The sequence below is a fragment of the Sebastes umbrosus genome, chromosome 6 (assembly GCF_015220745.1).
Source record: "Sebastes umbrosus isolate fSebUmb1 chromosome 6, fSebUmb1.pri, whole genome shotgun sequence".
Lineage (NCBI taxonomy): Eukaryota > Metazoa > Chordata > Actinopteri > Perciformes > Sebastidae > Sebastes > Sebastes umbrosus.
The window spans coordinates 15,443,534-15,458,432 of NC_051274.1; the positions used below are offsets into that span (position 1 = coordinate 15,443,534).

At 37.9% G+C, this 14,899-nt stretch overlaps 2 protein-coding genes across 2 annotated transcripts; one reads left to right on the forward strand and one right to left on the reverse strand.

The window, feature by feature from the left end:
* Positions 1-510: 510 nt before the first annotated feature.
* LOC119489289 (polypeptide N-acetylgalactosaminyltransferase 6-like) lies at positions 511-8,124 on the reverse strand. Its single transcript, XM_037771524.1, has 11 exons — positions 8,079-8,124; positions 7,063-7,476; positions 6,180-6,352; positions 5,683-5,832; positions 4,066-4,300; positions 3,548-3,665; positions 3,256-3,456; positions 3,025-3,156; positions 2,645-2,746; positions 2,091-2,252; positions 511-1,923 (listed from the first exon to the last, which is right to left on the reverse strand). Exons 2-11 carry the CDS (start codon positions 7,440-7,442, stop codon positions 1,810-1,812), a joined length of 1,767 nt encoding a protein of 588 aa, XP_037627452.1. The 5' UTR covers positions 7,443-7,476; positions 8,079-8,124; the 3' UTR covers positions 511-1,809.
* A 2,509-nt stretch (positions 8,125-10,633) lies between these two features.
* Positions 10,634-14,791, forward strand: LOC119489503 (testis-expressed protein 49-like). The gene is made up of 4 exons (XM_037772025.1): positions 10,634-10,855; positions 14,147-14,326; positions 14,426-14,549; positions 14,644-14,791. Exons 1-4 carry the CDS (start codon positions 10,765-10,767, stop codon positions 14,690-14,692), a joined length of 444 nt encoding a protein of 147 aa, XP_037627953.1. The 5' UTR covers positions 10,634-10,764; the 3' UTR covers positions 14,693-14,791.
* The last annotated feature ends 108 nt before the right edge of the window (positions 14,792-14,899 follow it).

Consider the following 14,899-nt stretch of genomic DNA (forward strand, 5'->3'; position numbering starts at 1 on the left):
AAAAAAAAAAAAATAAACAAAATAAACAAAATTAAAATGGTTTCTTCATCAAGGTCTAGTTTGTCATTTATGAAGGAGCTCAAATGGAACCGCAGACATGATTTTTGTTATATTCTCTACACCAGGACCGGAGACAAACTGATTTATCTGTCCGAAATGTATCTTAAAGGGAGATTTGTCAAGTATTTAATACTCTTATCAACATGGGAGTGAGCAAATAAACTGCTTTATGCAAATGTATGTATATATTTAACAACACAAAACAATGACAAATATTGTCCAGAAACCCTCACAGGTTCTGCATTTAGCATAAAAAATATGCTCAATTCATAACATGGTAAACTCAAGCCGAACAGGCAACAACAGCTGTGATTATTATAAAGTGGGCAGTTCAGAGGTCAAGGGACCTTGAAAATGGCAATGACAGTTTTTCCTCGCCAAAATTTAGCGCAAGTTTAACCTCCTTCCCGAAAAGCTAGTATGACATGGATACCAATGGATTCTTTAGGTTTTCTAGTTTCATACGACACCAGTATCTTCACTTTAGCTTTAAAACTGAGTCTGCAACAACACATTATTATTGCGTTAACTTTGACAGCCCTAAAAAAATATATTTAAAAAAAAAAGATAGGCTCATTTTTGGAGTCTGTTTTAAAGGAAAATGTTGGCGATCGTCTATTTCCAGTGGTGGAAGAAGTATACAGATCAAGTACCCTACTACAGTAATACCACACTGTGGAAATACTCTATAGGTAAAAATCCTGCATTCAAAACTTTACTTGAAATAGCCTATCAAACGTAGAAGTAGGCTACTCATTGTGCAGTGGTCCCTGTCAGTCTTTTACTGTATGTTTTTGGATTAATATTGCTGCTGCATTTTAGATGATTGAGGTTGTTGACTTATTTGTCATGTAACTTCTGTACTTAAGTAACGCCACTTCCGTAGTTATTTTAACCCAAACCACAATCTTTTCCTAAACCTAACTAAGTAGTTTTGTTGCCTAAACACCACAGGGGCTTGTGCTTGTGCACTGATCTCTCCCGTTGCTGGAAATTCGTAGGAAAATGCATGAAAAATAACAAAATATCTTTTCGTAAGATATCAAATATTGTATGAGGATACATTGACACAGGCAATACTAGGTCATAGGAGCATTGATGATTTTGGTCTGCTCATGGCATTTGTTGACCATTAGAAAAATATAAAATATCACAAGTCTTATCATTTAATTGAATACTCACATGCCCAAATGCACATCGACAGAAAGAGTTATTATGATTCCTCCTGTTGATACTGGCCGTAAAGCGTAAAGCCCTCCTGGTGCGACTCCTTGTTCTGTGCAAAAATGCCTTTTAAAGTTCAGCCGAAGCTAATATGAGGCTTCAGTTAATCAAACCCAGAGGGTATTTTCCATACAGTTACAAAACTCCCTCTTTTTCCTTCGAGGAACAGAGTTTTCTTTATGAGTTGTGGCAGGAAAATTAACACCAAAGAGGGAACTTCGGGCTAAAAAGGCCATAACTTTTTAAGATATCACTTGATAAATCAGACTGCTGAAGGCTCTTATTAGCTTCGGCTGAACTTTAACAGGCATTTTTGCACAGAACGAAGACTGTGGATTTATTCCCCATCTTTTACATTTGAGCTGCACTAGGAGGGATTCTTTCACAGCCAGTATGGACAGGAGGAACAATTACAGGAACCAATATCTCTTTGAATATACATAAGGGCCTGTGAGAATTGTATTAAGATATATTATTTTAAATCTTAAGTTAAATGTTAAATACTATTCACATCCATGACTGGAGTCAGACGAAGACCCAGCTTTGGTTGACTTCGGTGGATTTGCAGGCAGTCAGAATCACGTTTCCTTCTGATAATGTCAAACACTTCCCCGACAACTGGTTCAACAGATGGTTTGTCTGAAAACAACAACAATGTGAACTGTAAGAGGGTTACATTTATGCGAGAGGTAGAGGGTTGAGACACAGAATGAGGAAATGGAAAAGTATTTCCTTTTGCAGCTTGGAACAGTGTTGTAACATGAGTTGCTTCAGAGTTTGAGTTAATGTAGAAATACATGTTGTACCTGTGTGTTGTAGATCCAAACTTGCTCAGACCCCGCTGTGGTTACGTTTCCCTTCACTTGACAGAATTCAAGAGACACCCGAGCTCTTCTAGGGTTTGCATTTAAACACAACTGAATGCCGGCGCTGAGCCGTACCTCTTGCTTGGATGTGTACTCAAAATACTACAAAATCACACAGAACAAATGGTATTTTAAAGATGGGCAAAAATAATACCCAATCACATTACCATCAGTACATTTTAAACTGTATCTAACACAGTGACTGCAGCCTTTTTTTGGTTTGTAAGACCCTAAAATAAAGTAAACTTGTGACCTGACATTACAGGATATGAACTCAGTGTGGAAACAATTTCACCAGAGGGATTTTTTCCTTTTTATATGGCTGTATTTGAAGTCCTGAAGAGCTGAAAGTATTCCTTATTTTAACTAGAAAAGTGCCAAAAATTAACATAATTATGTGTAACACAGTTTCTTATCCCTTTATTCATTCACCCCAAGATTTTTATGACCCCCACCCAGATTGGGGGCCACTGATCTAACAGAAGTTAGCGTACCTGTGCTTCACCCTTATCTATACATTGGAACTTTCGAAGAGGCTCCCATCGCCTTTTTGTCTTCTTCACATCCAGGCGGCACTTCCGACCAACGTTTTGCAACTGCAGAAAAAATAATAATAATATAGTAACTGGACAGCCAACAGTCTGGATGTCCATTTAATGTAACTTCTTTCTTAAGGTTTAGATAAAATAAGAGAAATTATGTTCCGTAGAAAACGGGTTGATTCAAAGTTAAGACATTAATGAGTGTAATTTATGTCAACAAACAGCAAAATTTTGGGCATTGGAAAATTGTGCACACTTGTACGTTTTAGAAATACAAACTGTAACATCCCACTGAAGATGATCAGATGTTGATGAATGATAAAGTAGTTTACCTGTCCGTGCATGACCGGCTTGATGTCAGGCACGTAGGCCTCTGGATAAATGTTCTTCAGGTACCACGAGAAGTTCTCGCACTTTAATCTCTCCCTGAGTTTACGACGTTCAGAAACATCTCCAAATAAATTCTGAGGGGAAAATGACAACGATAAGGCAGGTCATCCAGCATCATAAATATAATGTGACTAACTTCCCGGGTTGTAGAGATATTGTGCATTTGTACTAACCTTTTGAAAAATGGTGGCAGCCTGTCTCTTTGTACGATAGAAGACCCATTTGTAGTCGTCCATCCAGACCTCAGCCATGCGGACAAGGTTGCGGGTGATCATAAGGCCGCCTTCGGGGAAGTTGTGAGGGCTCTTATTGCGGAAAATGTGCCCTACAACAGAACAAGGAAGAATCTCCACCTGACCTCCACATTGCCAGACCTGCAGTAGAGAAGACACACGGCACAAGGTAAGACTGGAGCTGTTAACACTTTAAAACATAATATTAAAAAAAACATTGAAAACCTCTTACCCTGAAGGACATTTCCAAATTCTCACCTCCCCAGAACTCCATCTGGTCATCATAAGTCCCGATATGCTCAAAGTATGATTTTGATATAGAGAACAAGCCACCGGCAAAAGTAGGAGTTCTACAAAATCAGACACAAATCAGTCACTATCATTGACCATAACTGTGATCAGTTCGTTGGTTGGTGTAGGTTCAGCAACACCCACCAACAATTGAGTATCGATGGGGAGATTATTGAAGTGGTAGATGGAACAATAATACATGCCAAACTTTCATGGAATTCAAATAGAAAGGTCAATATTTCATTCATAAACTGAGACCGTTTAGAGTGGATAGACATACAGTATATTGGTCCTCTTCTATCATTCCTTTGTGGAGAGCATTTTAACTTTCTGTTCTATTGCCTGGTATTATTCATTGTTGGTGACTAATAAAAAAACAAACTGCATAAGATAGTGAAATTTAGATGATACAAACAGGATTGTGCAGCTTCGACAGAACTAGAACTGTGTGTATTATACCTGATAGGATATGTTTCATTTGGCCTTTTCTTCTCCTCCTTTTTGGAGATGATCTCCCATCCAAAAGTGAGCCTCCAGTCAAAATTCCCTCGTCTGTGAGTTTGCGGTGCAGGGACTGGCTTCTTGACCTTTAGGTTATTGTGGTCAATAGTGACAATATTTGGGCACACAACCACGTTAGGCTGCTCTACTATCCGAGCGAGAAGAGGCTCCAGCCATCCAGAGAAGCATTCGCCTACACAGGAATGTAGAAGACATTTGTCAGTCAGTAAAAATAGTTTTCACAATCAGAGGTGTAGCTGGGAAGTTATTGGTCCAATGTGATGACTGAAGGCCCCCCCCCCCCCCCCCAGTTTTCACTTGTCCCCTTTTCCACCATTGACATCTACTGTGTGCCGAACATTCAGAGAAACACTCCAACAGATACTCATTTCATTACACTACGGTCATTATTTTGATCAACAGACACCAGTTCAAAACAACCAACTGAATCTTGCTTGAAAATGACAACGAGCATTGCATTATGGGTAGGTCTGTACTTGATACTTTTTAGGTCTCAACTGAAATAACCCAGTATCAAGTAGCATCTAAACGATACCTACATTTGATCCTTTTTGTTCCCAGATCTAGAATAAAATGACTTTGTATGGTTTTGCCTGCAGCCAATCACCAAAGCGTTCTTTGATTCAATACGACGTGTGATTGGCCCACTACTGCAGCAGCTACAACCTATACAGTCTGTGGTGTAGTGAAGTCAAGCGTGGTGTATTTGAGTTGGCAGTTCAGCGTGCCAAGATAGTTCTTTGGTTCTTTATTTTGGGTATAAATAAAACATAAGAGAAGAGATATACAATAACATAAAGAAATGCACAGGTGGGTTGAAAAAACCCTGAGGGCTTGTAAAAGGAACCCACCTAACAATGTAATTAAAGACAGCTGTATTACAATTTACAAACAGACACACGAGATGTCACCAAAACATTCCAAAGTATGGCTATACTACACGCCGGTGGCGCCTGATAAAAATAAATGTGGTGGTGGCATTTTACGCGACTGAATACTTCCATTCACATGATGGGTATCGAATGAAGTAGAAAACTAGAATTACCGTATCGCGGTTGTATGCCTCCACCAACCAGTCAAGTTGCAGTTTACATCCATGTCTATCCAAAATGTCATCACTTCATCATTTTATCCTGTTGGACATTTGTGTGAAATTGTCATAATTAGCATATGAATTCTTGAGTTATGGACAAAAACGTCTATTGTAAGGTCACCGTGAAATTGACCAATCTATGTCTAATAGACGTTTGTGTTGAAGAAATTTGCTGCAGATGTTCCTGAGATATCCCCTTCACAAGAATGTCACCAACGTAAGGTCACAATGACCTTGACCTTTAACCACCAAAATCGAATCAGTTCATCCTTGAGTACGAATGTACGGACCGACAACCCAAAAACATAATGGCTCCGGCCACGGCTGTCGCCAATGCAGAGGCATAAAAAAGTATCAAATTAAGTACTCTATTGGTATTGGTATCACTTTAAGGATACTGGAATTGGTACTGGTATTATTATGTTTCATACAATACCCATCTCTAGTTATGAGACACATACAGTGGGAATCCAGGAAGGTGAGGACCTCTCCTCGTGCAGCCTGCGCTCCCAACAGTCTGGCTGTGATCAAGCCTTTCCTCTCCTTCTGGCGTAAAACATGCACTATATTCAGATGCTGCACATAGATATCCAGACGGGTCTTAAGATGATCTAAAGAGAGAGGAGTCAACAAGTAAATTGAATGAGGGAATGAGAAATACAGGTAAAGCAGGTAGTATATAGTGGGTCTTAGGAGCTTTTTAGCTGAAAACAGCTGCCTGCTATGACTGGTAATGACACTATAAGAATAATACATACTGAAATGTATTTTAACAGTGTGGTATTGCTACTTTTACTTTAAGTAAAGCATGTGATCACTTCCTCCACCACTGATATACAGTATGTGCATGATTTTAAAGTTTAAGAGTTTAGAAATCGCTGATATACAATATGAACAGAAATATATCTGTCTATTAATTTGGATCCATCTTGACGTACAGCATTGGGAAGACACTCACCATCCGTGCTGGCATCATCCACTAGTAAGATCTCTGTGAGCAGGGCTGCAGGCGCTGTGTGCAAGACACTGTAGACCGTCCTCAGCAGGGTGGACCAGGCTTCATTATGAAACACTATGATGATGCTGGTGGTTGGGAGGCCGGGACAACGCCGAAACTTCTGTTCCACGCATCTGTCAGAGGCAAACTGAAGGTTAACAGGTATCAGATCTGTAACAAGATGTACACTACCGTTGAAAGGTTTGGAGTCACCTACCACAAAAAGCTGAATTGGGTACAGTCAGATGGCTGCATGCTCTATTTAAATGGTCTTTCATGCTTTTAGGTTGTACAAAGTCCTCTTAACAAATAGATGTTATTTTTGTTTCAGTATCAAGTGCACAATAATGCCTATAACAAGCTGTACTTGACAGGCATGTTGCTTTAGCAAAGCTCTTCTTAAAACTTCACAATAGAAACAGAAGGTTAATCTGAACACACTATGGACTGCCAAATCACAGTTTAAACCTGTCTGACCACTGAGCAGACTGCAGCAGGCCCAAAGAAAAATGGCTTCCCAAAGATATTTAGAGCCCAATTGCACCAATATGGTTCAATAATGACCTTGCTTCACTTGCACTTGTCTGGACTGGAAAACAAATTCAATATCAAAGGGTATCTGGGGAAGAAATGGTTCTAACAGCGTTCTACCATGTCATGCAACACTGTATAGGGACAACAACTAAAAGGATGGTTTAATCACTTTGCTAATTATTCTTTGTTTGGGGCAAAACTATTTCAAATGTAAATAATACATGAAGAAAAAGGAAAGAAGAAAAACATAAATGTAACAGTAGAAGGCCACTGACATGATTCTGAGATAATGAACAATTGTCATGCTTACTCTGGTGGCCGGGTGTCTTCACCCAGATCACGGTGCAGGGAGATACGATCACTGGCAAACTGGTTGAACTGGTGTTTTTGAAACCCGTTTAATTTCTCTGCAACTTCTACACCAGTCTTTCGACCCATCATAAAGGCTTTGCCATGTGCACCTGGCTCCCTGGGATCTTGGGGAGGCCTCTGGAGGTGAGGCTTGAGCTCGTCATCAGTGTAAAAGCCAGATGAACAAGTGGAAGTTGGCAACAGACCAAGGGTGGCTCCTCTGACCACATCTGTCACAGTTAAGTGTGATGTGTTGTTGTAGGATTTAATGAATAGTACAATCAGCAAGCAGGAAGCTGTCACCTTTATTAGACGGGTGCGTCGACAAAACATACGCATGGTATTCACAGGGATGGGCTGACCTGAAACAGAGCTGAAAAGAGACCACATGAAAATAAAGCAATGAATCTGAATATACCAACACTTTAGATACCAAGTACTATTTTCTTTAATTGCTTTTTTCTTTTTTTTTCTTCTTTTTTTACAGGCCCTCAAGTTTTATAGCCATGACAACAATAAATATGTATATCCATAAGGGTAGATTTAAGATTTAAGATACTGAGTGTGTATTGAAAATACTAACAATTTTGTAAAATGTGAAATTCATACATTTTGCATATGATAAACATACCTTGTGTTTGTGTATTTTGCCTTACATGGCTAAAGACACTTCCATACAGACTTCATGGAACAATAAAAATGTGAGAAAAAAAAATTGACATAGAACTTGTATGAAAGTGGCCTTAATCATGCAAGACATTGTTTTAGTTCAAGAAGTAGACAGTTGTAGAAAGTTAAGACATAAGACAAGTTTACAATTTTACAACAATATTTGGAGGTAAAATGCCAAATAAAGAAGATAAATTAGGCAACACATTGTCATAAAAGGCCTGTGTAGACCTACCAAGTTCTGAGCTAGCAAAGGAAATAGATTTTAAAATTATATTTAAAATATCTTTTTGAATCAGTACTTACTGTATTTTGGCTGCCCTCTTCCTGTGCTCTCCTTTATTATGTGCCATGCAGTCAACACAGTCATGGAGAGCAAGAATGCCAACTGCTCAAACCGGTCTAAAGATCCTCGTGTGAACATACCTGCAACACTGCATCACTTTACAAATGACACTATTAACACTATTTTCAAGAAGCATATTTGGAGGTGGAGGAGTTTAAATACCAAGTCCGGGCTAAATGCATACAATCATGGGCAGAAGAAATCTGGCAAAAGCCAAAATTGAGAACTTACTGTTTATTCAAGAAAGATTACAAATGTCAAAAAAATATGTTAAATATAATTTGCCTAAAAGTCCACTTTGTGCACAGTTAAGATATGTGGTATATGACCAATACATATTGAAACAGGAAGATACAGAGGTGCAATTGAAGACGGAAGACTGTGTCAATATTGTGAACTAAATGAGATTGAGAACGAAATTAATTTTATTTTGTCCTTTACATCATGATTTGTGTCAAATATTTTTAAAATGTTCATATTCCTGATTTAGATTTAGATTTTGGTATAGAATCTTAATGAATATCTTAAAAACTAAAAAAAAATAAAAACACCTGAGAGTGACAATAACTTTGGCTCTCTATTGCAAAAAAAACCCCACAAACAAACATTGAATGTGTATTTATTTATAGTTTCAACTTTTCCCTGAGGCAGGGGTCAGCAACCTGCGGCTCTTTAGTGGCTCCCTGTGGATTTTCAAAAATGGAAATTAATAACTGTTCTTTGTTTACATTTTCATTTTTATTTATCATTGTTGTAGGTCTACGCCTGCTGCAGTACGCCGGTACGCTGGTACGCCGGTACGCCGGTACGCCGGTACGACGGGCTGGTCAGCAAGTACAGCAGTCAACTATGACTTGTTGCAGCTTTTGGTTGAACATGTTGAGAGAGGTGAGAGCTGTTAGTTTGAGCGTGTTTCGTAGTGAGTTCCGGTCATTTGCAGCGGCAAAATGAAAGTCATAGGTTTATGAGAAAAAAGTCGTAGTATTATGAGAATAAAGTCATAATATTAAAAAGTAGTAAGTTTTTTGTTATTTTCTTTTTTTCTCGGAAACTTCTGACTTTTTTCTCGTAATAGTCTGACTTTATGCTCATAATATTACGACTTTTTTCTGGTAAAGTTATGACTTTATTCTCGTAACATTACGACTTCTTTCTCGTAACATTATGACTTTTTTTTTCTCTTAACATTACAACTTTTTTCTCGTAATATTATGACTTTATTCTCCTAACATTACGACTTTTTTCTTGTAACATTATGACTTTATTTTCGTAACATTACGACTTTTTTCTTGTAACATTATGACTTTTTTCTTGTAACATTATGACTTTATTTTCGTAACATTATGACTTTTTTCTCGTAACATTACGACTTTTTTCTCGTAATATTCTGACTTTATTCTCGTAACATTACGACTTTTTTCTTGTAACATTATGACTTTTTTCTTGTAACATTATGACTTTTTTCTTGTAACATTATGACTTTATTTTCGTAACATTATGACTTTTTTCTCGTAACATTACGACTTTTTTCTTGTAACATTATGACTTTATTTTCGTAACATTACGACTTTTTTCTCGTAATATTCTGACTTTATTCTCGTAACATTATGACTTTTTTCTTGTAACATTATGACTTTATTTTCGTAACATTACGACTTTTTTCTCGTAATATTCTGACTTTATTCTCGTAACATTACGACTTTTTTCTTGTAACATTATGACTTTATTTTCGTAACATTACGACTTTTTTCTTGTAACATTATGACTTTATTCTTGTAACATTATGACTTTTTTCTTGTAACATTATGACTTTATTTTCGTAACATTACGACTTTTTTCTCGTAATATTCTGACTTTATTCTCGTAACATTACGACTTTTTTCTTGTAACATTATGACTTTATTTTCGTAACATTACGACTTTTTTCTTGTAACATTATGACTTTATTCTTGTAACATTATGACTTTTTTCTTGTAACATTACGACTTTTTTCTTGTAACATTATGACTTTATTCTTGTAACATTATGACTTTATTCTTGTAACATTATGACTTTATTCTTGTAACATTATGACTTTTTTCTTGTAACATTATGACTTTATTCTTGTAACATTATGACTTTATTTTCGTAACATTATGACTTTTTTCTCGTAACATTACGACTTTTTTCTTGCAACATTATGACTTTATTTTCGTAACATTACGACTTTTTTCTCGTAATATTCTGACTTTATTCTCGTAACATTACGACTTTTTTCTTGTCATCTTACGATTTCTTTTCTCGTAAAGTCATGACTTTATTCTGGAAATCTCAGTTTTTTTCCCTCAATGTGTCCCTAATACTCCGTAGTACATTTGCACTTAGGCCCTCACTGCATTAGACTTATATAGTCTATACTTAGACTATAAACTGTGTTACCTTCATCACAACGCTAAATGCTAAAATGTCTCTTTAGACAGTGAAGGTTGCTTAGAGACCTCTGACCTAAGGAGACACTGTGGTGGGCGGGGCTTGCTGCCATGGTTACACCAAAACCCAAAGTTGTGATTTATTTACAGGCTGCCTCTTTCTCAGTTTCTCTCTCTCTGTTTCTCTGTGTCTCGGTTTCAAGGTGGTTTCTCGGGTCGGGGCTAACTTTGCCGCATTATGGCCTTCTTCGGAGTGACAAACCTAGGTTATCAAAACCCCATAGGTGATAAGATGATAGTGAATCCCAGAGGAGCGTCTCATCCTCGAGGTAAGAGGAGCTGCTGATAGTCACTGATAGACTAACCTAAAGTCAACTGAAGCTACACACAGTGAAAACAGAGCCTGCAGTCTGCTGACAGCTGACTTATTCAACAACATTCAGGCTTTAAAAACAGCAACCTTAACAAGCAGGCTAGCTTATATAGGATATGGTTTCATGGTTGTTGTTTTTTGTTTTTTTTTACATTTATCCCTTTGATATTGCAATATATTGTTATTAATTTATTTTGTTTTGTTTTGTTTTTATTGACACAACAAACATTAATTACTTCTTTATTGTTTTTCTTCCATTTACATGCATGCATCTTTTTAAATATCTAACTATATATTGTAATTTGTTTAATGAATTGTATATTTGTATATATATATATACAGTTTTTGTTTTTATTTTGTTCTTTTTTTTCTTTTTATTTATTATTGAATTGACGCTTTGGCAATATTGTTCACCTGACAGTCATGCCAATAAAGCAAATTGAATTGAATTGAATTGAAGTTGCAGTTTGTTGCCCTGCAGGCCTTTACTCCAACTAAAATAGTATTAACAGTATAATAGTAACTTATAGTATAGTGGTTGTGGTGGAATCATGTAACTAAGTACCTTTACTGAAGTAGTTACTGTATTTAACAACATTTTTCAGGTACTTGTACTTTTAGTATTTCCATTTTATGCTACTTTATACTTCTACTCCACTACAGTTTGTACTTTTTACTCCACTGCATGTATTTGATAGATTTAGTTACTTTGCGGATTTAGATTATTAATAAAAATATAAATCAACTAATACATTCTGATACATCATTATAGGTTAAGCTTCCAAGCAGTATTAATATAATTATAATGACCCACACCTTTACTGGCTGCAACATTAAAGTGATGTACACATTGATGCATCACTAATTATAATCCAGTAATAGGATATTATCTGAAATGCCATATCTATCTATCTCTCTTTCTCTCTCAAGAAATAGTCTGTAATTACCAACATTTTCTCATTTGGGGTTGTCATGCATAAATCCCATCAAATACTAGGACCTTGTGCTCAAATGCATGTCTTTTAGGGACCTCGATGCTGTATAGAACAATCTATATTTTAGCATTTTTATGAAATCTCAAGTAATACACTCTAAACTTTAACTTGAGTCTCTTGTATGTTTTTGTAATAGCCACGTGTATTAATGTAATCAAATGAATGATCAGTCTGTGGCAGCTGCCAATTCTCTGGTGCTTGCTGTTGTTTCCCTTTACATTAAGTTTTGTGTCCCATCTTCTGATATCTATTTATCAAGTGTATTTGAGTGTATATTTCTGAAATGTGTATTTGGAGTGTAGCTTGACTATTAGTCCAAATAATTACTAGTGACCATCCATCATGTCTTGGGAAGATCCAGACATTACAATGACTGCATTTGAACCGTCGCTTGCGGAATTGGAATCCGAGCTTTCTCTAAATGTTAGCTTGGATATGCCTGTAGTTGGGCAGGAGGTGCACTTACGGGATGATGATGATGATGATGATGAAGAGGGATGGGTAGATGCTCCAGTAGAACCACAATTGTCTGTGGACACTCATCCTCTTTTGGCTTTAGAGGGCTTATTACTTCCGCCTTCATCCCCAGTTCCTGTAGCTCCTCCCACCCAGGAACACTCAGATTCGGATTTAGTCATTTTTGCTAATGCTGTAGAGTCGATGAAACTTGTGTTTAAAAATACAGTGGATTGGCAGCGTGAGTGGCTGTCAAACATTTCAAAGGGCATACCCATCGATAAAGCTCTAAAAATGTGTACTACTCTCATAACAAATGTGGTGGAGAAAGCAAGTAACCATTTGCTCGCAGAAGTAAGGGATTTTGGTTCAAAGTGCATAAATGCCATTCAGTGGAATGCACAACAAACACAGTCTGAGTTCCAAGAGTCCCTGATTACTGACCGTCAAAACTTGATGACCTCCATTACATCCGCGGTCACTGAAAACAAGGATGTACAACTTCGGGTGACCGAGGTGCGTACATTGCAACAGCAGATGGGTTCAGTGCAGGCTACCCTTGAGTCTCTTGTGCGTCAACAGTGTGCACTCAATTCTCAGGTCAATTCAATACATAAGCGAGAGGAATGGGTCCTTAAAGAAGCAGTCACACCTGTTGCAGTTTTGTCTCAAGCACACACATATTCTGTTTCTCCAGTTGTTAAAAATGTGGTTTTGTTGCCTACCTCCGCACCTGTGGGAGTTCCTTCAGATTGCTCAGGAGCTGCTGCTCCTAAGGGTGAAATTTTCCAGGATGATGGTTGTAGAGTGACTGATGGCAAACTTCCAATTAAGATGTTTTTCCCTTGCTATGGCGGGCCTCAGGATGAGAAAGATCCTTTGGTGTATTTGCAAAGATGCAGTGACTTCCTGTCTCTGAAACCACTTACCCATGGTGAGATCCTAGCGACCATGAGAAGTGTATTGCATGGTTCTGCACGTGATTGGTGGGAGACTGTTAGGGAGAAAATCCATTCATGGGAGGAATTTCAGAGAGCTTTCCTATCATCTTTTCTTCCCGAGGACTATGTTGATGTTCTGGAAGAACAGATTCGAACCAGGGTGCAAGGAAGAAATGAGTCACTACGAGACTTTGTTTTCTCCTTTCAAGCACTTATCAAACGTTGGCACTCTTCGGCCACAGATGATGAGATTTTAAAAAGAATATTGAAGGCTATGAATCCCTTTCTGGCATGTCAGCTCCGTGGTCGGGTTACCTCCATAGATGAGATGATCCGCATTGGGAGTCAAATAGAAGTAGATTATGAAAACCAGAAAAGGTACAGGAGAACTCTGAACGAATCTCACAAAGCTAATGGTACAACTGAAAAGAAGGTTATAAAGAGACCTGAAATGGTTTTGTGTTGGCGTTGCCATGGTGAGCATGCACCAGGGTTCTGCCCTCAGTTTCATGTCTTCCCAGGTAGCTCAAAATACAGTAGACAGCAAAAGTCAGAGTCAAAACAGACTTCAGCGTCCAGTAAAAAAGGTTCCATGGCTACTGTTGCTAGTCAGCCTGCAGCCAAGAACTGCCAGAAGCAAAAGTCTACTAGTGTGGTGGGATCTCCATCTCACCCGCCCACTAGTCTAAAACAGTTGGTTGTGCCCATCACGGTACGTCGGCGTCATGGGAAAGCGCTTGTGGACACAGGTGCTACTTACACTTTATTGCATGTGAGTCTGTGGAATAAGATCAAAGGCCCCAATGAATGAATGATCAGTCTAATCTACTACTATCGTTATATATCTCTTTACAGATGGTGGGATAAACAGCAAAGCAGGACCGCCTCCATCTCATCAAGAACAACAGCGACCCCTCAGATGCACAGACATATGCAGCGTGCAGCACCACCGGCCTCCTCCCCATAGCACAGACATACACCATGGGAGCTATGAGCAATACAAAGAGATGGTCAAACGGATTCAAACACCCAGATGTGAGTTGACATTGAACAATTTGACATTTAGAGTCCGATGGATTACGTTGTATCCAAACCACATCTGTGTTCCTGGTGTCCGTCTGCTCTATTCTCCAGCCCCTAACCAGCTGTACATAATGCCTCTAACGGACAACCAGCAGTATGGATGGATGATGTCCAGGAGTCCTGAACCATGGACCCAGGTCAAACGGTTTCCCAAAAAGAACAGCGAGATGACAAAGTGGGTAACATTTCCAAATCAAATATTGTGTTATTCTTTTTATATAAATACAAGATAGATCTCTGTGAATTTAATCCACTTGTTGCTTTCACAGGTTTGTTAAAGAAATGTCAACGACAAACCCGGAGTTCAGCCTGTTCTGAGACAACTTTTCTTCTTCAGTTATTATTATTTAACACAACAGAAGCAGCATCAGTTTTGATGTGAATTTGTGAGATTAAACTGATAACAGATACACTTTTTGATTCTTTCACTAATGTGTTTTTCTTTTAAATCTAGTTTTATGGTAGCCTGTTTTTTTTTTTTAACACGATCTATGAGTAAATGCCTCTCAAGAACAATACTTCTTA

Bases quoted from the DNA above. Each gene is read 5' to 3' on its own strand.
- LOC119489289 (XM_037771524.1), bottom strand. From the start codon at position 7,442: ATGCGTATGTTTTGTCGACGCACCCGTCTAATAAAGGTGACAGCTTCC. The intron at 2,253-2,644 runs GTACGCTAACTT...GTGATTTTGTAG, and splicing joins TAGATAAGGGTGAAGCACAG to TATTTTGAGTACACATCCAA. The intron at 1,924-2,090 runs GTACAACATGTA...TGTTGTTTTCAG, and splicing joins TTTGGATCTACAACACACAG to ACAAACCATCTGTTGAACCA.
- LOC119489503 (XM_037772025.1), top strand. From the start codon at position 10,765: ATGGCCTTCTTCGGAGTGACAAACCTAGGTTATCAAAACCCCATAGGT. The intron at 10,856-14,146 runs GTAAGAGGAGCT...ATCTCTTTACAG, and splicing joins AGGAGCGTCTCATCCTCGAG to ATGGTGGGATAAACAGCAAA. The intron at 14,550-14,643 runs GTGGGTAACATT...TTGCTTTCACAG, and splicing joins AAGAACAGCGAGATGACAAA to GTTTGTTAAAGAAATGTCAA.